Below are 23,166 nucleotides of genomic sequence, written 5' to 3' on the forward strand. Positions count from 1 at the left end.
TCCCATTGGAGTCAGCCCATCTCTCCAGTCTATCCAGATCCCTCTGCAGAGCCCTCCTGCCTTCCGGCAGGTCAACACTCCCTCCCAACTTGGTGTCATCTGCAAATTTGCTGATGATGGACTCAATCCCCTCATCTAAATCATCGATAAAGATGTTAAACAGGACTGGGCCCAGCACTGATCCCTGGGAGACACCACTGGTGACCGGCCGCCAGCTGGATGCAGCCCCGTTCACCAGCACTCTCTGGGCCCGGCCCTACAGCCAGTTCCTGACCCAGCACAGAGTGCCCTTGTCCAAGCCATGGGCTGCCAGCTTTTCCAGCTTTTGTCAAAGCTAAAGAAATCGTAGCATATGACACAAGATCCATGGAGATTTTAGGGCTTCAGACATACAACATTCCATCTCACTGACAGAAATATATAGCTGCCAGAATATAATTTCTGTACAACCTGACTATATAGAGGGACTGTGCCTGAACAATTCATGTAGTGAATGTAGCTGAGGCCCATGAAGTCTAGTAGCTACTGAAATTTGCATTAGAACACTACTACCAGTCAACCCCTTTCTGCTCTAAATATTTGTCAATACTGAGCTGAATGAATAAATACACTGAAAAACTTGTTACTGTGCTGGGGGGAAATTAAGTTCCCCACAAATGTAGCTGAGCTCAAGCACAGAGCATTTCCAAATTTTTTTCTGCATATATGCAAGTAATTCATAATCCTGTGTAAATCTAAATATTCAACTAAATTTAAAACTTTTTGAATCATTAGTATTAGTACATCCAAGTATTGATTCAGAGGAAATAAAAGTCTATTCTTACAAAACAGATCATTTCACTGTTTCCTGAACTCCTTACTGGCAAAGAAAGAAAATTAATCCATTTAATACAGTCACTGTGAATAGCTTTCTGCTACCATTTCTCCCAGAAGTCATATATACATAATGTATATCCTATTAATTAACTAGTCACTTCATTTCTTCAGTTTTTAGGCTTTCTACCTGCTGCTAATTTCAGTCCTCACTTGTGTCAACTGGGACTGGGATACTTTTCAAATGAATATAAGTAATTTCGTCTTCTGAGTCTAAACCTTTTCATAGTAAACTCAATGTTTTTAGATAAAATACAGTTTAACCTCGTGCCTTTAGAAATTGTTTTGTGTTCTGCATTAATATAGCCTATTTTTAGAAAAATTAATCAAAAAGTTCCTGATTACAAATGGTTGCAAAACCATCCTGTGGGAGCAAAAGGTACGCTTATGCATAATCTACATGGATCCTAAACATGTATATTTTATATATATATATATATATATATATATATATATATATGTATATTTATCTTTATTTTGTTTCCTTAAATGGTTATTGTAACAAGTGAGGTCCTTCTTTTGTGACAAAACGCGAAGTTACAATAGCAGCAAGCTGAAGTTGCCACTCACATAGTTAATACTGTGTCCTAAACCTAAGACTGATAACAACTCCTCTGTTAGCATCTCATTCTCTTCTTCTTCTTTCTTAAGACTTTTTCACAATGATATATAACCTTATGCTAGCTACATTTTATTTCACTTTTTTTGCTACGCATTCATTTTTCAGTTTTTAGAGTTCTAATTAGGATTCTATCACAGAAGCCACACTGGACCATCACATCACTACATCTACGGAATTCATGGACTACCATCTCTCACATCTAGGCAGCATCTATATGCAGGTAGAGTTGTCATGAATAAATCAAAATACTCTCAGTGCATCTGTTGGCAGAGCTCCTGAATATGTTGCTATGCAAAGTACAATAAGAAGAATAAGCTCTTATGCTTTGTTGGGTGGAAGCAGTGATATAGATGCAGTTTAGATGATATATTCAGACTTTTCTACTTTTGATACACACTGAAAGGGAGAAAGATATTAAGATAATTTCTAGCTATTACATTCCTCTTTTTTTCCTTCACTAGCATTGCTGAGGAGCACGACCTACTTTGTGTTTGATATTCTTGAACTTAATTTTTACTGGATAACTCTCCAGCTAGCTAAACACTAGTTCACACTGAATATGCCATGTATATATGTGCATGAGTATATGCATATGTATGCACATGTTGCCATATATACTATCACTGCATTAATAGAAGAGTTTTTTTAAGCATTCCAGTCAACATCCAGCATTAACTGGTTTTCTGTATTGGAAAATCTCTTAAGCCTCAACACATTTTAAAGTAAATGCATTATCTCCTACACAAAAGGCACTTTGTGCTTATACTTAAAGCAGAAAACAACTATATACAGAGAATATGTGAATAAGTTCTCTTTCGTTTCATAAACTAACTAGACAGATAGATAAGAACTAAGACAAAACTTCCAAGGGACTAAGTCAAGTCTCCAGAATTGCCAAATAACTGTCTTCTTCTGCTGGATATAAACTTCTGGGTATCAAGGTACTTCTGTTTACTGAAGAGGTCTTAACAGTTGTCCTGTTTAATGGAAATCATAAACCAGACTGTAACATTTCAATAAGATAATGAAAATAACAAATTCCTATTTTGAGGGCACTTTTTAAAATAATGATCATAGTTTTCCCGCTGCATGTGGCAGGACCTCACCACTTAGCCCACAGTACTTGAATTTGCTGGACTATAAAAATTGTCTCAAATCCATTCTCTGCATTGTCAGGAAGCAAGGGGCATCAGGAAGAAGGAAAACTGGAAAAGATCCAGAAGCAAATTGCTACACTCCATTTTTTATTGCCATCTCCCAGTGGCTGATTGTGTCTGACTGAAAACAAAAGCCTGTACATAGAGGTCTTCCCACTAGATCTCCCACCCCACACAATGCCTGCTGGCCTCTGGCTCTAGCCTTGAGCAGTAAGGAACTGATACACAGCAGGAAGCTTTTGATATGCGGCACAGCACACTATGAGATGGTGAAATGAAGATAGGATGGAGTTTTTAGGACCCTGGATAGGATATGAAGGGCCTATTTGCACCAAGAAACAAATGAAGCATAGTCTAAATTACTGCATGGTAGCACAAGAAAACCTTTGGACTTTTCAAAATCAGTTTAAAAACCTGAGCTCTCAACACTTACATTTCATTTGCTTGAAGATGGACTTGTTAGGCTCAAGCCAGTGCTGGAAAGGTAAAGCAGAGAGCAGAGGTTAATACAGATGGAAATAGACAAAAACATCCTTGTTTGTTACCAAAAATGAGAAGTAGGATTTTTGTTTCACTGAGACATACATAAAAGGGAAAAGCATGTCTAGACAAGAATTGCACTGTATAAGCACACTTGATGTTACTACTGCCTATAAGATAGATGTAGCTGATGTAGAAATAAGACAAATATTTCATAGACACATTTAAAGGTGACAGATTCTAGTTCTAAGCTTGCAGCAGATATATCAGTTTTGCACTTTAAGCCATTTTTTTCTAGAAAAACAATCATATTGGACAGTAGGACAAACTATTCAGAAATTTTAACAGGATCTGTTCATTAATTCTGTCTTCTACAGTTCTTATAACTAAAGCACATATAAGTACTGTATTCTCAGTCAAAACCCTCAAGACACAAGCAGTTGTTCTCTTCTAGCAATAACTAAAAATCTGAAGGGAAAAGGAGTGCATTTTTCCAGGAAATGTTTACAATATGAACAGTCAATGCTCAACAGAGAGATATGGATGCTTACTAGTAGGTGCATAACTTTCCAGGAAAGAGTGATAACAGGAATAGTTTTGGGGTTGTTTGTTTGTTTGTTTGTTACCCTTTTTTTTAACTATTATTTTATTTTCCTGGAAAATAAACTCATGTGCTTCTGTAAGGAAAAGCTAGGCTCACATTCTATCTAAGAGCCTTAGCACATCCCCTGCTAACAGTAGCTGAACCATTCAGGAGGATGTTTTGATAAACAAAAGAACATGCTGATATTCAAGTGCCACTTCTGACCACAGCCAATAGCTTTTGTACTAGGAGTTTTCCTGTAAGCAAAAAATCTTCATGCTAAAATGAGATTTGTGCTGCAGAAGCAGCTGGTCAAAAAGCATAGTATTCAGCTTTAATAAGCATAATCAAAACTGGAAGGCCTTGCACTGAGGGGGTTTCATTTTTAACCCTTTCATTCTAGCTCTAAAGTCCTATGGTTTACTGCAAAAAGAAAATCTAATATTTATTAAACCATAAGTAATACTTAAAATATCCTACATCAGCTACCATTTTTCCTCATAACTTATAATAATTCTTCTACAAAGAAAACCAAGGGTATATATTTTGTAGAGTTGTAGGAGCTGCCAGAAAATTATTATTTTTAAAATTATGACATCTCAAAAATTCAGTCTACGTCAGGAAGACTATAAATTAATTTTCTGAAGTAGACCTTACAATAAGACAAATACCTTGGAAAGAACATTTTCAAATCTCTGTAGTTTATATGGTTGCTTAGAAACTCCTGCATAGAGTTTACAGAAGTACTGGAGATAAGCACTGCAACATACTTCTGTTTGAAGCTCACCTATCACTGAGATACTGATATGGAACCCTGGTATTCAGAAGACAAACAGCACAAAAAAAAAAAAAACAACTCCAAACTTCAAACAACAACCACAACAAAAACCCCAACCCGTACCATTTTTTACCTATTTCCTTTCCCAGTATCTGTCTTTTTTTTGGAGAAAAGATGAAAGAAACAGAATTGAGGCAGCAATGAGTGTTTCACTGATCTACTAGAAATACCTAGCTCATTTCATTCCCTTTTTAGATCTTACATATACATTATTGATATATTTCATTCTGAATAATGGGTAGTGAGTGTTGATCATAAAAAGGTAAAGGCAATCTCATTTAAGAAACCCTATACAGTCTGCACAGCTTTATAGATACATGATCCAGAATGAATTCACACAAGACACACAGGTATGAAAATCTTCTTTCCTTAACCTCTTCACACTCACTCTCCACCTTTACCAGGCTCATGGCAGTCCTATTTGAAGATTCAGACAGCAAAGAGTCAATTAAACAGTGAGTCATACTGTACTGCTCCCAGGAAACTGAGAGTTTAGAGGTATTCACTATTTTCATATAGCAGAAGCACAACACAATTATTTTGATATTTTTTGAAAGACCAATCTGAAATATTAGCAGAGACCAGGTCAGCATTTAGGGCGGTTTGAAAAAGTCAGTTACCTAATCTAGAAAGTCAAAAGTAAAAAAAAAAAAAAAACAATTTGCAAATATAAACCCCTCATAATTCACAATATGAACAATGAAAGAGGGGAAACATGGATGAAATTCCCCATTCAGTTCACCAAACCCCAGGAACGCAGATTTACCTAATATGTCCAAAAGCATGTTTCACTAAGACCTGACTTCCATGGGTTAAAAACCAGTTGAAAAACACTGAACAATTAAGCAGTGAACTTGCACCTGGAGGTCATGGTACTGATAGCACTTTTTAGTAGCTCAGATTTCTGTGGTGACCTTGTCGTGGTGAAAGATTGCAAATGTGTACACAATTTAGCTGAATCTTCCAGAACACTGATCAGTTACTTTACAATTTGTGGAGATTTTTAAAGACACAGCAATTAGGTGCTTAATGCTGTCTGACTGTCAAGGGAAGATAAACGTCTGCTCATTGCTAATACTTCTGAAAATAGCCACACCTATATTTGTTTGAATATTTCAATTTGAGTTTTAGGAAAGATTTTCCCCTGAGTACCTACTTATCTTCCAGCCTTACAGCACTGACTATTAATAATTAATACCTGTGCTTTATCTCTGCTATAGAGTATCCAGGCTATATTTATTCCAAGATTAATTAGCTGTTATAGCTAGGACCAGATTAAGGTTCCCATAAATCAATCAAAGGGTTTCTGCAGAAACTTTAAATTGGAAAGCATGTGGTTTTGCAAAATGCTTTTCTCATGTAGCAATACTTTTTTTTAACAATTTTCCCGAAAAAGTAAAAAAACAATATCTGATGAAAGGAAAACAAAACATTTTGAGTTAGCTTGTCAGGACAAATTTTAGAAGCATTTTACATATTGAACAGCAAAGAAATGTCATTAATGCTGTATGTCACTCTGCCTTATGGGAACAGTCCATATGGGAACAAGAGTGTTTTCCACTCTTTATTGTAAGACTAACACTTCATAAGACAAATAAATCAAACAAACAAAGGTAGTCAGACATTAAATTAGAGCTAGATACAAGAATCTTTTATTCCTCTACTGTAAAATGTGCAAATTAGGAGAGAAACAAACCTCCAAAACTTTTATACAGTTTCATTTTTGCCTCATGTATTTGACAATGTAGTCCATAAAGGCTGTTTTAATTGGATGATGGCCTACAATTTCAAACCAGCCTGGCTTTATACATGATTTTACTTAACAATTATCAGAAATAATTTCTGCAGGGGCTGAACCTCTTGTTTCATTAAAAGCATGTTAGCAACGTGGTTGTTGCCCAATGGGGAAGAAAAGACTTTAATCCTAATCCAGCTAACCCATATTACCAAGGATCCTCAGAGGACAATCATGTTCAGCACTACTAATTTCTAATCTTTTTTCCAAATGAGGTTTGGGTGGCCACTGGGTATCTCAGTGGTCAAGATAGATGTTTTCACAGAAGCAGAAGAGAAAGATATTCAGAGATCCTGAAGGTCAGTTATGGGATAGCTAACGAGTCTTGGTGGTTCAAGTGGCAATGGTGAGTAAGTAAACTATTATGGGTATCACTTTTGGTGCTGGAATCCTAAAATATGCTGAGAATTGCCTTCTGACTAAGATTTCATTGCGATTGCATGCTGCGTTTCAGACTGGTGCTATCTTTACTTTGTAAATAGAACCTTCACCTCTGATCAGCCTTTAAGTGGCACTGAGTAGTCATTAGCGAGGCCAGGTGTGTTCTTGCTTACCCACAAATTCTGAGCAGCTGATGTGGTATCAGCTTTCAGAGCAAATGGTGAGCAAGCTCATGGTGAGCAAGGTCACCCTGCAAGGGTAAAAACACTATTTTGGAAAGTCAATTTAACTCCACGAACACTGATGTGCTTTTGGGAAAGGGATTTCAGCCAACAACTTGTTTCAAACAAAGCCATTCACTGAGATGCTCTGAGAGGACTGAGCGTGGTCTCAACACAGCACAGGGTTAAGGGTTTAGGAATAAGAAGTGGTGAGGAAAGACAACATAGTCATAGAATCATAGAACATCCTGGGTTGGAAGGGACCTTAAACATCATCTAGCTCCAATCCCCATACTAGGAATACCTTTCGCTAGACCAGCTTATTTAGACCTCTGTCCAACCTGGCCTTGAACACTTCCAGGGACTGGGCATCCACAACTTCTCTGGGCAACCTGTATCATTGTCTCACCAAACTCAAAGTCCCTCCCTTCCTCCAAGCCAAGAGGCTTTTTGATTTAGTTCCCTGAGAAGCAGTTATGAAGGGGCAATCAAAAGTGGCCAAATATTGTGAATATTTAAATCTCCCTTGCAAGCAATACTTAGCCAAATCCTAAGATGTCCACACAGTAAAACTGAACCAGAAGAACCTGCAGATGTCACAAGAATATTCTAGTCAGATCTATTTCAGATCCAGGACTGGATTTGAAAACTTTGTTTAATGGACAGAAGACAGCAGAAGAATGGAGATATGCATGGAAACTCTGCTAGAAAAGTAATAAAATTAACTTTATTTAAACTTCAACCCTGTATTAATCTTGAAAATTAATACCTAACCTCTTCCTTCAATGGAGAACATAATTAAAGTAAATTTTCTTTAGCCTCGAGGCAGTGACTTGGACTAGGTTACAGCCTGGGAAAACAAAACAAAAACACAACAACAAAACCAAACAATAACAACAACAACAAAAAGCCATGAGTAATAGTATCCAAAGCTCATGGAAGCTCACAGAGGGAAATTAATTGGGTGCCCAGTCTATACAGGCACAACAGATGCCAAATGACCCAGGGCACACTGCATGTCTCCTTCTTCATGCGCTGAGCCTGACACCATTTTTTCATGGTTTTAAGAACCTTTATAAGAACCTTTATACCAAGAATACCAATGTTGTTCTGGTGTAGCAACAGAGCTGCTCCTCTGTACTGTTCCCAAAATCAGGGCACTGACTCTGTTTAGTGGTATGCTAGGCAGGAGCAAACAAGGTACATCACTATCACAAAAATTAATCTGATCCAGAAATAGTAGCATATACTAGAACAGCATAATTTGTATGATTCTGAATTGGAATATATTAAATAAATTTCCAAATTATGCCTCTGTTAGTCCTTCCACACTAAAATATTCAGAGAAACTCCTATATGTTGGAGAGCTCAACTTACCCATAAACTCTACATTAACTGAACATCAGGCCATAAATTCTGCATATATTGTTGTAAGTATGAGCCACATCTGCTCAAAGACAACAGGTTCAAAACTGACTGGGAAAAAAAATCTTTGTTTTTATCAAAATACCTTGCAAAATGGTTTATTTTACAAGTTTACTAATCTTCACACAAAATATTTCAGTTAGTAGTATTTCTGCTGAATTAAGCATATATAAATATATATATTCACTACATACTAATATTCATTTCGGTCCAATTCGTGTTCAGTACATGAATGCAACTTGTCTGGTAAAAGCAAGCTGCCATTTAACTCAGCACTTTTTCCCTGAAAATGGACTGAAGCAAACATCTGGAAAAAGAAAAAGAGCAGCAGCTCCCATGGTGCTCACTGGGCTTTTTACACAATCCTCCATTACAATTCATTTGTAAGTCATTGTATACTTTCTCTAATTTGTCTAAATTCCTATTTATACTTTTTTCATCCTTTTGACAGCTACCATGGATTTTATGACTGGGTATGATATTTTGAAATTATTTCTCAATATCAATTGCTTTATAGTTTATTTGCATTTCAGTTCTGTTGTAAGAATTACAGGGCATTTCATTCACTTCTTCCGAGGCATTTTACGTCATATCTTTCTCATCCACTTTTGCTCATTCTCTTGCTCACTCATTCTCTCTCACTCACCTCTTCTCATAGCTATATCATTCTAGTCTAATCCATTTCTTTTTGTATTAAATCCTTTCCTACTTGACATAATTCTCATGACCTTCTTGGTTCCTTTTCTAGTCCTATTATATTTTTTTTGAACCAGCATGACCTGAACTGCACACACCAAACAGTGTCATAGCAAGGCTTCATGCAAAAGCATGTAACTTCTGTGATAACATTGTCCTGGAGAAAAGATTCATATGCATGGAGAAGGACTAAAACTTTTTATTCATCTGTGGCTCTGTCACTTTACTGTTCAGTTTGTAATACTTCTGCTCTACCACTTCAAAGAGAGTAAAGAGCTTCCAGACAGATCTCTTCATGTAGCTGTATAGAGCCTTATGACTCATTACATAAAGATATAACTTCATTAAACTGAGTTTGCAAATTATCTGATGTATCTTTCTCTCAACCTTCACCATCTTCAACTTAGGTTATGAGATTAAAAATATATTCTGCCCAGGTAAATTGGAAGTGATGTACTTTAGAATGCAAATGGGTCTCCCCATCAGCCTTACTACTGAAATAAACATGCAATCTGACAAAAAAGCTTTCTCTATTTAGAATAGCCCAGCAGTTTTTATCATGTTTAAGCTTGAAAGCAAAATTAGAATTGTATCTTTGACAGTTCTTTAGAGGGAAACTGGCAGGCATATCGACAAATCCATACTGCACAGTGTCATCTTTCTGCCAATGTACCGATCCAGGCTCTGCACTCTGGGAAAGTCAGAAAATCCCGATGTACTCAGAGCCACCATTCAAGATCAATTGCACAGAGGGAGTGTATTCACAGAGCAGTTTCACCGATTCAGAAACTTTGTTTTCATACTGCCAGGCATACACGCACGGAGCTAAAACCACTGCACTGCTGTGCTGCTCCCAGATAGCCCTGCAGCACATCCACATGACAGAGCATCTTAATGTTTTAAGCCTCAAATGTTTCTACAGTGGCAATTTAGACTTCACAGTTGCTTCAGGGTCCTACAAAGCCTTTTCATAACACTTCCAACCTATCCTATGGGTACCTTCAAAGTATTTCTGTCTAACTACCACCTCATACTTTCCCTCTCAAAAACATAATCATAAGCATGTGTTCAGACCAACCCACTGGGGGTAAAAAAAAGGAAATACATACTTCCAACTTTAAATCACTGCTCAGGTGTCCTCCTGAAGAGACTTAAAGAACATATTTCAGCACACTAACATGTTCCTTTAGTCCAATCCTCCATTTCCCTCAATATAAATGACCTCCAACAAGGTGTCAGCTCTAGTGACAAATGCTGAACAGATGCATTATATCATTCTATTCTCATCTCATACCAGTCCAAAAAAACCCCACAAAATAGGGGTGTTCAGTCAGCCCAGGGTATCTGGCACAGAATGAACCATTCTGCATTTCCTCGAGGGTAAGAGTGTGGTAATTGGCCCCAATATAATATCTAATACATTAAAATATACCAGTAAGAAGTTCCTTGAATAGGAGAATCACTAACAGCTCTTCCAGCTGTGTTTGAAACTACTAAAAAGCGCAAGCTCCAAATGATGGTTTCTGGGTTCTTACAGTTTCTCTGTTTCAACTACCTCTAGATTTCCTGGAGTAGGTTTGCTCTACATTTCCCACAGTCAGAATAAAAGTAGGGGTTTAACCACCATATTGCAGTTTACCTGTATGTAACCATATGGGAACCTAACATTTGAGAACTGTATAGAATCGCAGAATCATCAAGGTTAGAAGAGACCTTTAAGACCATCCAATCCAATCATCCATACAGCACTGCCACTGTAACCCCTAAACCACAGTACCCAGTGCCAGATCCAGATACCTCTTGAACACACTGAGAGATGGTGACTCCATCACCTCCCTGGACAACTTATTCCAATGCCTGACCACCTTAAGAGTGAAAAAAATTTTCCTAATATCTAATCTGAATCTTCCCTGTCTCAGGTTAAAGCCATTTCCTCTTGTACTCTCACTACAGACACTGTAGAAGAGACCAGCCCTTGCCTCACTACGATCTCCTTCCAAGTAGTTATAGAGAGCATCAGGTCCCCCCAACCCTCCTCTTCTTGAGGCTAAACAAACCCAACTCCCTCATCTGTTCCTCACAAGACATGTTTTTGAGACCTTTCATTAGCCTCATTACACTTTGCTGAACACACTCCAGCACTCCAAAGGCCCTTTTTTAGTGAGGGACTCACAACTGAACACAGCACTAGATGTATGGCCTCATCGATGCCATATACAGGTGGATGGTGACTTCCCTAGTCAAATCTGACCAAAACTGGCTTAAAAAGTTATGACACCTGAGAGTTGGGGAGAAAGGCAGTGTGATCCCATATACTTAGTTTTCTCAGAAATCCATATGAAAAAATCAACAGTTAATATACGAACATTAGGAACTCCTTTGTTCCCAGTGGAGTATCATTACACATAAAGTGGCATACTGCAATTTACTGCATACTACTAGTACAGTCCTGACATTTTTGAATCTGTCCTAAGGCACAGTTTCCTTGTGAGAACATCCAAATGTGATGCTAAAAGATAAAACAGCAGATATGATGTAGAACCTGGAGTCTTTAACTGCTAGATAGTTTGATGTCATTGTCATTGTTACTCTCCCGTATATCCAAAGATATGAAAAAAGCTGCCATACTTTTGTGTCTCCCAGGGTTTCTTTTCTGCTGTAGAATAGAAAATGTAAAACTATAGAAAATTTTTTAAAGTTTAAGTATGCCCAAAAGATATACACATATTTACTTACATAATAGGAAAGAATTGTTATAAAAGCAGCACTGGGAGGAAAGAGTATATATATTAAAACTTACTTGAAACATTTACTTAAAACTTACTTTTGAAACATTTCATTTAAAGCATCTAAAATATTAAAACAGTTCATTTTTTAAATTCTCAAACTCAGTCAAACATTTCAATGCTTCTAAGTCAATATGCTACATTTTGGTAGCATACTCTGAAAGAAGACATCTATGGTGAAATAAAGCAGGTATTTTTGCCTGCTTGAGCTCCCTCAATAGATTACAAAACAAAGGACTGTAAATTAGCTTTTGCAGCAACTCTGAAAGCTTTCCACAAAAAAATTTACATAAGAATAAAAGGGATAAAGCATCACTAATAGACTAAATGCCAGCAGGAGTAAATCTGCATAATATTTTATATATATATGTATGTATGTGTGTGTATGCTATATAATAATATACTATTATGTCATGTAGCTTAACTAATTAAAGACGCAATCAAGAATAATTCACTGAAAGCCAGAATTAAATGCATGATTTTGGCAGTTTTATTTGGAACCATTGATATAGCCCTTTCTGTACAAAACCAGACACTATACAGTTGCATATAAACTACTGCAGAGGCATTCAGCACTTTCAAGAAACTGGGCAAAGCAACATGAGTAGTACACTACCTACATCAGAATCAATATTAAGTCTCCTAAAAAACAGTTATGCTTTCTGGTTGCAGGTCCGATTACATATTGTTTGGAAGAACCCTCAGAAGATGGTGACTGGTCTCTATCTTTGTCAGTGTTTAATATAAATTCCTTCCATAAAATTACAGAGAATTCTCTTAAAATTATTATCTCCATATCTTCTCAGCCTTTGTTTTCATGCACTAAATGGGTTATGTCCTTCTTAATATCATCTCATAAACAAGCTCTCCATTCTCTTTATATTTCTTGTACTGCTTCTCCTTCTTTCCTCTTTTCCTCCTCAGTTATACTGATCTTTCTTAAATGCGGATTTCTAGATCAGAACAGTAGAGTGTGCTGAGTTCTTAAAGTCTTTTTCTGAAGCGTAACTTTTTCTAAGTATTCTGACTTAAAAAAAAAATCAAGGTTTTTACTAAAACAACCCCTTTGCTGTTAAGTAAAATAACTTTTCTGTAGCTATTTTTGAGTGATGTCAGAGAAAGGCCCAACAGTAGTATTCATTAAGTTCTACCTAATTATGGGAGTCCCTGGTGGTCTAGAGGTTAAGGACGCGGCGCTGTCACTGCAGAGACCCGGGTTCGATTCCCGGTCGGGACCACTCCCCGGGCAGATGGAGCTCGTTAGCCCTGTAAGGCAATCCATCTACGTCCTGAGGACCTCGCTGCCACCGTCCAAGCGTGCTTGGCCCCGGCAGATGAACCTTAGGATTAAAGGGTGGGCTCAGTTCCGCGCACACTGTGTCTCACCTAAAAAATCCAATGCGCAGGCTGGAAGGTGGAAAGACCTTCCCCGGATCTTTGTTCGAGAAGACTGGCCATTACCTAATTATAGTCTAATCTAGCACTCCACCTAATTTTTCCATGAATTCCAACCAAGTGAACACCTCTATAATTGTTATGAGTGTGAAGAATTAAGAACACTGGTCAGAATAGCTGCTAATTATTTTCATTTTAAAAGGGGATTGCAATGGAAATTATTTGCTGCAGCTTTGCAAAGCAGTTGGAATTCTATAAGATCGGGCTGATGGTGATTCCAAATTCTGGTGCTTTTTGATAAAGCTAATTAGGCTGCAGCAAGAGATATCCAGCAAAATAGTTTTTTCTTCTTATAACAGTTTCAAACTGGTGATTGTTTCCAGTTGATCCATTAAATGCCAGTATATGTCCCCAAGATATTTAAAGTCATATCTAAGTCTTAATCTTGGGACCAGCAGGATGACACAGTAAAGAAGCAGGTCTGAATATCAGTCTGAAGGCTTCTCCTTCCTATGTTGACCACACTTAAACAGGAAAAACCATCTGAAGCCAAGCAGGGCATAGTGGTAGCAAATCCCCTATAAACTGTCACCTGCAGGACCACCTTACACCTAGGAAAGATGACTAATCACTGCCTACACAAACGCCTAGAGCACAGGCCTATACTTTTTATTGCACAAGTACAAAGATGCTCACAAGGAGAACCAACCTGACAAATCCCACACAACTTGACAAATCATGTCTGTTTTGTGTATTACAGATTATAAGTCCCTACAGCCTGTGATGTGGAACACAATTTCTATTTTTAGTTGTTAAACTTAATAGGATTTTTGCCTACATATCTATAGAGTTTGCCAGCATACTCTATAGAAAACTAAAAATCCCAAATTCCACTGCACTGCCAGAGCCTAGGGCTACTCTGCGTAAACTCTGATTCATGCTTGTAGATCATTTCTAGCTCAAGTGCCCAGGAGAACTACGCAAATCAGAATGTATCAATTTACCTGAAACTAAATAGATTAACTGAGGAAAAAATTAAATTAATAATGACACTTTAGGAACATCTTCAGATTATGACCAGACTATAAATCCTTAGAGATACATAACTTTATGTCAAAATTTACATGTTTATTGAAAAAAAATCAATTTAGCATTACTTAAAGCAAATGTAGTCGGAGATCATATACATACCCTCTGCTTCTCAGGGTCAACATATCGAATGCCAAAATAGTCTTTTTCCAGCAAGCTGTAATAGTTGCAGATGTGATCTATAAGAAACTGACCTTTGGTTTCCCTCTGTAAAAAGAGAAATAATCGATACATTATGTTGAGTTTTTTGAACTTGCTGTCTACAAAGTCTAATCAAAGTGTCAAGGCAAATGGCACAGGAAATTTGTTGTTATTCAGATGAGGACAAGGATTGAAGCATTTATCTTCTATAAATTCATTATCAATACACTCTGCATATTCACAAATTGATTGGTTAAGAAAATATCTTTACTACTCCTACCTCAGGAAAAACCCATGCTGCTCTAATAACCACAAATTTATAATACTTAATATATTACTAGTAACCATATTTCCAGCTGATGCTCTGACAGATACTCATTTACATATAAAATTTCAAAACAGTGTGTGGGATTTTTTATGCCCCAAGTTTCTACGCAGTTTTGATAGTGAGTACCTTACTGGACCTTTATATGGTGCCCACAGAAAGACAGACCTGATCCTTAATTCTCAGTTAGGACAAGAAAAAAATGTCCAAATGACTGAAAGAGATGTTTTTCATTATTTATTTCTGCTTTCTTTAATGTCAATACTGTGTTTCATTTCTCCTTTATCTACTGCCTAATATGGAGATCCTATAGGAATTTTCACATTTCTTCTTATCAGCTGATGTGTGCTGATGTTGGTTTTTTTTCTGAATTCTGATTTGAGTCAAAGGGCTAAACATTTTTGCCTGAAACAGCCCATTGCAAGCAGACAAAGGTGCTTTACCATGCAGTAGCATCAGGTCTCTGCATTTTTTTTTCCTCTATATGTCTACCCTGGTCTCACACTTTTGTGTGAGATACCTTTGCTGTGGACCAGGTAATGAGTTCTATCCTTAGCTGAGATCAAACAATTTGAACTTAGGTCTTTAATGTCTGGTGAATAGAAACTACACAGGGCATGCAATCATGTTACATAAAAAAATATTACTTAATTAGCCTTTCTTTAAAAACAGACAATTTAATCCATAAACAGGATGGCAAGCAAAACAGAAGAGGTAGCTTTTGTATTTCTCAAGGTACTTTACAAAACTGGATATTGTTATCATCATCATTTCATGTAGAAGCAGTTGAGGCAAAACCAGCTCCATCACCTGCCCATGACACTCTAAAGGCCAGGGAAAGCAATGGCCTCAGGTCCACCACTCTCTGGTGAGACTTACTGCTTGCCACAGAAAAAATGAGATGTGCTTCAAGACTGAGGAGTTTGAAGATAACACAATAAGTGAACTAATGCTTTGTTTTCTTATCTTCACAATTAATAAGGAATTCTGACAGGGACAGCATTGCTTGTCTTTTTATTTCCACCACTAAACAAAGAGATAACTAATAAAAAGCACCGACAGTTAAGCCATTGACAAAGAGCTGCACTGCCCTTCCAGTGTGCCAAGACTTCCGTGGGCATCTCATTCCCTGCCATAAGGACCTTCTCTCCTCTTGAATCCACTTCCAGACACAATAGAATTACTAGTTTCTCTACAGATTTTTTTATCCTACATGTGGAGGCCTCAGCTTCAATTCCTAATGGTTAAGCCATCTACTTCCACTAATCCTATCTTTTTCCACCTTCTATCTCCTATATGTTTAGCCCTCACTAGGTCCTGTACTCTTCCATACACTGCTTCTTGCCTGAATTTCTCTTGCCTTGTTTGCACCATAGTATTTCTATAATTTATTTGCCTATTTTTAAATAGACATTGTCAAAGGATATTAACCCAACCTGTCCATTCTGTGCATGCTCATGCAACCTCATCCTTGGCACCGTGCACTGCTACCTTTTTCCATGTTACATAGCTGCAAAGGTCTGCTTCTGTAACTGTCTCCTTTCAGCCTTGAGAAATTTAAAAATTAATTTGTTTGCCATTAAGAGTGGTTAACAGATACACTGGCATTTATTTGGTAATGTACCCACTTACAAGCATTGAACAGCCTAGTGACAACATAGAGAAAACTTTCCTCAGAAGGCAAAGTCTTACCAAAGACTGAAAAGTGAAAAAAGAAAACTGTCACTCTCTGTGGCTGACAAAAAAGGTCTACATTTACACAGTCACATCTCAATGAACTGTTTTCTAACTGAAAAGCCTATAAATGTCTGTAAAGTTTTGTGACTATGAGAGATCATCAAAATATTAAGACAAAATTGCAGAGTGACATTTCATTACAGAGACAGAAGAAAAAATTATGAACACACATATGACATTTAAGTTGTACATACTTTTAAGATTAATCTATTGCAAACTAAATAGAACAGGGAAATAACAGCTATTGACTAAGGTACAATCAAACATGAAACCAGATTTTACTGACAACTGCACATGAAACAAATCCAGGTTTTAAAACATTGTAAATGAAGAAACCAGACTAATTGTATTTTCAAGTGACATTAGAGGATGTTAGTGGAAGAACAGTCAGCAATACAATCTTCTTATTTCTACAGGTTTGCACTCTAATCTGTTCATTTTAAAAGCCTTTGTTTCATTAAATAAGTTCTTTGAGTTCCTGAAGAAACTGATAGAAGACTATGGCAAGTATAGTATTTTCAATTCAGTAACAATGTTCCCTTTCTAAAAGGAATTGATGCCCTAGTTTTCTTACTTGGAAGATAGACGATGGAAATAAACCAAACAAAAAAGAGCAAATGAAAAAAAGCCTCCAAGCTAAATTCATGCTCCAGGAATCTTTAAGGCTGCCATAGATAAATAAGAGAGACTAGTTAATAATCTCACCCTTGGTTAGTATACACATCATTTCACTACCAGATAGTAAAAAATATTCAAGATGTATAAAAGCTGCTAAATTGGCAAATACATAATGTAATTAGTGTTTTCATAAGAAATACTGTTGCAAACATTCCACTCTCAATGCTTTTTAAATACCTGAAATTTGAAAAAGCTCAGATCTTAATTGATCCACGGAGGAAAATACTTGGAACACAGCATGTCAAGTCCAAGTTCATAATACATTGTTTGACAAGAAGGATGGGCAATGGCTGCTGATTTTGTTTTCTGCATACAGCATACATAAACATTTTCTACAGTTCTCTAACAATGCTCCAAATTCTCTTGAGCCTTAGAATCTGATGATCTTTCTCCTCCTGTATTCTTATTACATATTACTACATATTACCATACTACAAAAGAATATATTAAATTCAAAGTTTATTCTCAATTGTGAAAGATTATGGATAAATTAAATTAGAAACTGACAGTCATCCACAAGAGAGCAGAGGAATGGATTTAGGTCACAGAATAATGAATATAAAACATTGCCTGAAATTTCAGACAGTTGCCATGTAGCTTTCCAATTAAGCAATCCTTAAAAAACAAACAAACAAACAAACACAATCCCCAAACCTTTCTATATCAAAAAAATACTCTGCAGCAATTCAGAGAAATACTTTTAATACCACATTTTTGGATGTTTTTCAGAATATGGAAAAATTATATCATTAAAAAAGTGCCATTATTTTCAAACACTACTGAAACATGTCAGCCACAAACAACAGGAATCTAAGAGCAAAAATGAAGTCATACTTCTAAAATTTTCACTGCTTGAACCTTTGATAATTTCACCACAGCTCATGCAGAAGTCACAACTACTCTCCAATACAGAAGAATGTATACAGGCAGAAACAAGAGTCACAAAAGTATGTGAGCAAGAGATAGAAAATGTCCTGGATTGTAGTCAGTACAATATTTTCAATGAAAGAATGCCGTGTTAAACAAGCCACCAATTAAGTCCATTAATTCAAATATATCTATCTCAATTGAGATATATTTTCCTTCTGATTTTTGTAATCTATACAACAGCTTTAAACAAAGTCCTATAATGTGGACATTTCACACACTCAACAGAAAAATAGGCTTTTGTAGATTCCTATAAATAATTTCAGGAATTACTCCCTGATTTGTTTAGATAAAGTGGCACAGACGAGATGAGCATGTTTTTCCTAAGGCTGCATTTGAATATCTGACCTTAATACCACTAAAATCCCACAACAAACCCCAACACACATGCAAGGGATATAATGCCATGTAAATGACAAAATCCCTGAACACAGAAGGTCAGCTTGGAAATAACTGTTAAACTCTGCTTTTTAAGCTGGATCAAAAGTTTTCTATTGAAGCATATACACATCAAACTAAACTAGCAGAAGCTGCTGTAAAAGAATTAAGAAGAACAAGGGACATTCTCCACTCCAACAAGACATGAAAACATGCTTATACAGAGTCTTCTATTGATGGACTCACAGGAAAACCTGAGTTTCTTCCTTTGCTCTGGAAACTGAGTAAGACACTGCATAAATGCTTCATTTTACCTACCAGACACTCTTATTACAGCTTTCATTTCTTCAACTCTGCAAATTTATGACTGAGTAACCCAATTCCTTGGTAATTTCTCTGCTATAGAGAAACTAATCCAAGCGACCTTTGTCACTGTTGAGCAGTTAAAGTCTAACATTATCCCCATCTCATGCTTGCTGATTTCTTATTTTTATTCCTAACTTCTTTATGTAACTTAAAAAAAAAAAAAAAAAAAGGGAGAGTGTATCATGTTCTGTCAGTTTAGCCATTCTCCAGTGATGTAAAATGAGACCACAAAACATTTGTGACTGCTTCACAAACCTGAAAGTGAGAGGAAAATCATTTATAACAGTTTCAGAACTTACATTCAGTGAAATGTCTTTCTTATTTGCATTTGCTTCACTGTGGAGTTGTGTCTATTTATCTTAATGTCGTCACAAGGAAGAGCAAGAGTCACAAGCAGATTAAACACAACGCTACTGCTCTGTTATCTAACCACTGAAGTCCTGCCAGCTGTGCTTATCTCTGTCAGGAAGCCACTGACATTACTAAGAAGCAGTGCAGAGTCATAAACACAGTATTTATTTGTACTGGGGATTTCAATACTCATCCCATAAGTGTCTTTACTTGTGCGAACAGTTCCCAACAGTGACCCTCTGTGTAAAGCTGGTCACATATTTAAGTGCTTACTTGAGTGTAAAGCCACTCAAAAAAAAATTAAAAAATAAAAAATAATACCACATATATATAAAAAAAATTTAAAACCACAGTTAATCCAGCATTTCTGTCTAAATAAACAGAAAGTCAGGCTCTCAGGCAAGGCAATCATAGTGTCTGATTTTTTTATTCCTGTTTTCTTTAGTGATTAACATATTTTGAAGTCCTGTGGATGTAAAAGAATTAAATACATGTATTCAAGAACAACCATAATAACGCCATAGAATTAAAACCAACAAAGTCAGAAAAATGGACAAGTGCGTCTAGGGCTAAAAAAAGCAATTCAAAAAGCATCTTGACCCACTGGAAACTGAAATAAATAGTTCTGTTGAAGATACTTAACAAAAATTATAAAAAAACAGCAGAGATAAACTGTGTCTTTGACTGCCACATCTCATATTTCTGAATTCTCTTTGGATATCCTCTTCCAGTGATGAGATCATATTTCTTCTAGGCTTTTCATGGGAGAAATAACTTGAATCCCAATAGGAACACATCTTCCATTTCATTGACAATTATTCTATAGCTCAGTATGGGGGTCAGCTCTCATGCACAGAAGTATAGCAATAAAAGGTCATCTGGGAGCAACTCTCTGCTCATGTCAGTTTTGAGACAGCTGTCATCACATTTGCATTTGTTTCCAGTGGCACAGCAAAAAAGTTCACCAAGCATCACTTTTGGAGTGGGGATGTACCATGAAAGTGGGACTCATTTAACATCAATCCTTCGGAGCTAAATAGGGAGCAGGGCTGAGGGTAAAGAGAAGGAAAGCAATGCCTGAATTTCACTATATCTTCTAGATGAATTTCTAAGTTCTGCTTGAATAGCAACATCAAGAACAGAATCCTCATTCTGCAACAACCAAAAGCAGCGAGGTGGAATAGGCTTAGCTCCAAGCTGGCAACACTGGGCCATCCCTAACCCTGACAACCTTCAACACAATGTGCAAATTTCTTATGCTCTATGGATTTATGCATTCACTGAAACTACAAATTACAGCAAATACTCACAAAACAGATATACAGACAAGTTCTTTGCCATTTTGTTCCATCTTTGGAAACAGCAACAGGAATACCTGAAGAAGTTTCACAAGAGCTAGATATTGCATAATGCCTTCGAAATATAAAGAGCAATATGCATGTTTCATTCTTCAACTAAAATGTTATCACTTTTTAAAAGGGATTCCTCTCATAATCAGCAACCTATTTTAAAGTGTTTGAAAATTTACCTGAAAAGTTTTCTTAATTGTAAGAAAAGCTGGGTTTACTTTATTTTTTTTGTTTGTTTTTAAAGTTACAAAATAAAAATGGTAACAAACTTTTGTTGGAAAAGAAAATCCACAAATTGGAACTGGCAGATTTTATTTTAGAAACAAAGTGTTTATCTCAGATCTTTTTCTTTTGTTTACAATGAGGAATCAATTCTATTTCTACAGATCTGAATTAAAGGGGAAAAAACCAGTGATGATGATTTTTAATGAAAAGCACAAAACATGACATTGCAATAAGCTAGCTGGCATTTACTTAATTGTAATAGTCCTCATCCACACATTATTATGTATTAATTACCTCTTGCAAAGCATATATTTCATGCTATAAACTAGTTAATAGCTATATAGGTATTACTTGTCATGATTTATATCAACATTGTAGGGAAGGATGGATTTTTAAATTTGCCCCTTAGTACTTTTTGTTATGTATAAAAGTATGTGAACACATGAAAGAAAGCATTAGAATTACTGCCTGTTTTATTTCATAGTAAATTTAGCAGCCAGTAATGATAACCTTTCCCCACAAAAATGGGCTCTAGTTTTTGGTAATCTGGAATGGGTATTGAAGAATATAATTTTTACAAATATATCAGTCTTTAAACTAAAATTTCTAAGCCCCTATTTATCAGTTAAGCCCCATTTGTTATATATTAATAAAAAGAATTAAACTTAAGGGAAAAAGAAGCCACAAATGAGCCTCTGTCTACTCTTTTGTTCGGGCAACATATATATAAGTGCATCTCAAAAATAAAAGAGAAAGGAAAGAAAAAATAAGAATGTCCATGCTGGGAAGAAAATAAGGGGTGAGCAATTTCAAGGCTGTATGTGTGAATGCAGCTGTAGAAACCCTGTCAATCTTTAATGATACTGCATGGCTAAATGTACACAGCATTGAAAATTTACTCAGAAATAACTGCTCCAATGAGGTTAGAAACATGCTTGTCAAATTCCTCTAATGTGATAACTCAGTTGGGAAATGAAGAGGATCATTTGAGGTAATTTACTTTTCTTTAGTTTTGCACTATTTTCTTGCAACAGATGGGCAGATTTGTCCATAAAAGAGCGTATTTTTACCCTCTCTTGAATTAGAGGTTATTGTATGAGGATAGTGATTCAATAATTAAAGATGAAGGGGTAAAAGAGATAAGTACACCACAGAAAAAAAACCAGTCTCACAGAATGGATACTATTCTAAAGGCAAAATACTATGGAAAATGAAAATTTTATTCTACTATGCAGCAAAACCCAGGCAGCAGGAGTGAAGACAGGTAACAGTTTTTACACAAACAGTTCTTGACCTCAGTGCTGTTCTGCAATTACTCTGACCTGTGAGTAAATTGTAAAGGATCAAAATAAATATTTATAGTTCACATACTGCAGTTCTCAAAAGTCTCCACCAGTCTGGCAGGCAAGCACTGAAGAAACCACAAATGTGAGATTCATTTACAGGGCTCATCATCATTTTCTGTCCCTCTGCACATGGGCAATACTTAGCCATTCAGGTTCTGTGTCTCTGAAGTGGCAGCCTCACAGAAGGCTTGTAGCATTAACTGCTCACTTCTGGTAAGAGCTTCCATTAGCACAGCATTTTTTATGCCATCTGAGGCACTATTGATTTCTTAAAAGGATTTGAGTCTTTCTGTCAACAAATATATCACTTTATTCAATACCGATCATTGTTCTGCAAAGCTAACTCTACTTTCTCCCTTGCATCCTTGACATCATACCACATCTAGGAAAGTGGATGAGAGATTTCAAGGATGACTTCTCAGCCCCCAGCTACAAAGCAACCTAAAAGCCAAATCAGGATTTTGACAAAATTACTTAATGTCCCTTAGTACAGATAATGGTCAACAATCCCCTCCATGCAATACTTGGCCCCATGCAATTGTGAACCTTCTCAGTGGGTTCAGCAAACCCAGAAAAATTACTATATATTCAAGTACAAATCTCTAAGTATGCCTTTTTTAACAGTGTGCCTTTATTTTACAAAAAGAGTACTTTAAAAAAGAAGAGCAACCAAAAATACTTGTAGGCAAGACAACCGCCTGAGCACAGGCAGAAGAGAGAATCAGCATGGTGTGACACAGCTTAGTTAAGCTGCTCACAAAAATAACAAGCAACGGCAGTCATTGCAAGAATGCCCCTTCGCGAGTACATTTCAGGGCTCAGCTGAAAGTGTTGAACCCCAGCCATGGTAAGGCTCATTCAGGAACAACCACACCCTTGTTTCCACATGAAGTGGGAAAATATGACCACAGGAGAGAAGGGCAAATTGAAAGAAGCTGTAAGTAGGGTAGGGTATCACCTCTGATACTGGTGATACTGCACTGACACTAGCACCTCAGCTAC

General features: G+C 36.6%; 1 protein-coding gene across 2 annotated transcripts in view; it reads right to left on the reverse strand.

Moving 5' to 3' along the window:
• The window catches only part of FRMD3 (FERM domain containing 3), a 131,195-nt gene that overhangs the window by 56,219 nt on the left and 51,810 nt on the right, over positions 1-23,166 (reverse strand). The window contains exons 2-3 of one of the 2 annotated variants that reach the window (XM_027880242.1): positions 14,444-14,548; positions 3,086-3,128 (exon numbers count right to left, since the gene is read on the reverse strand). In XM_027880242.1, coding sequence (XP_027736043.1) covers positions 3,086-3,128; positions 14,444-14,548 — 148 coding nt within the window. Of the gene's footprint in view, positions 1-3,085; positions 3,129-14,443; positions 14,549-23,166 lie in introns of those variants that run through there. The other variant, XM_027880252.1, reaches the window with a different exon arrangement.

Source organism: Empidonax traillii, unplaced genomic scaffold (genome assembly GCF_003031625.1).
Source record: "Empidonax traillii isolate 1590-97213 ecotype Southwest subspecies unplaced genomic scaffold, ASM303162v1 scaffold6:size4315531, whole genome shotgun sequence".
NCBI lineage: Eukaryota > Metazoa > Chordata > Aves > Passeriformes > Tyrannidae > Empidonax > Empidonax traillii.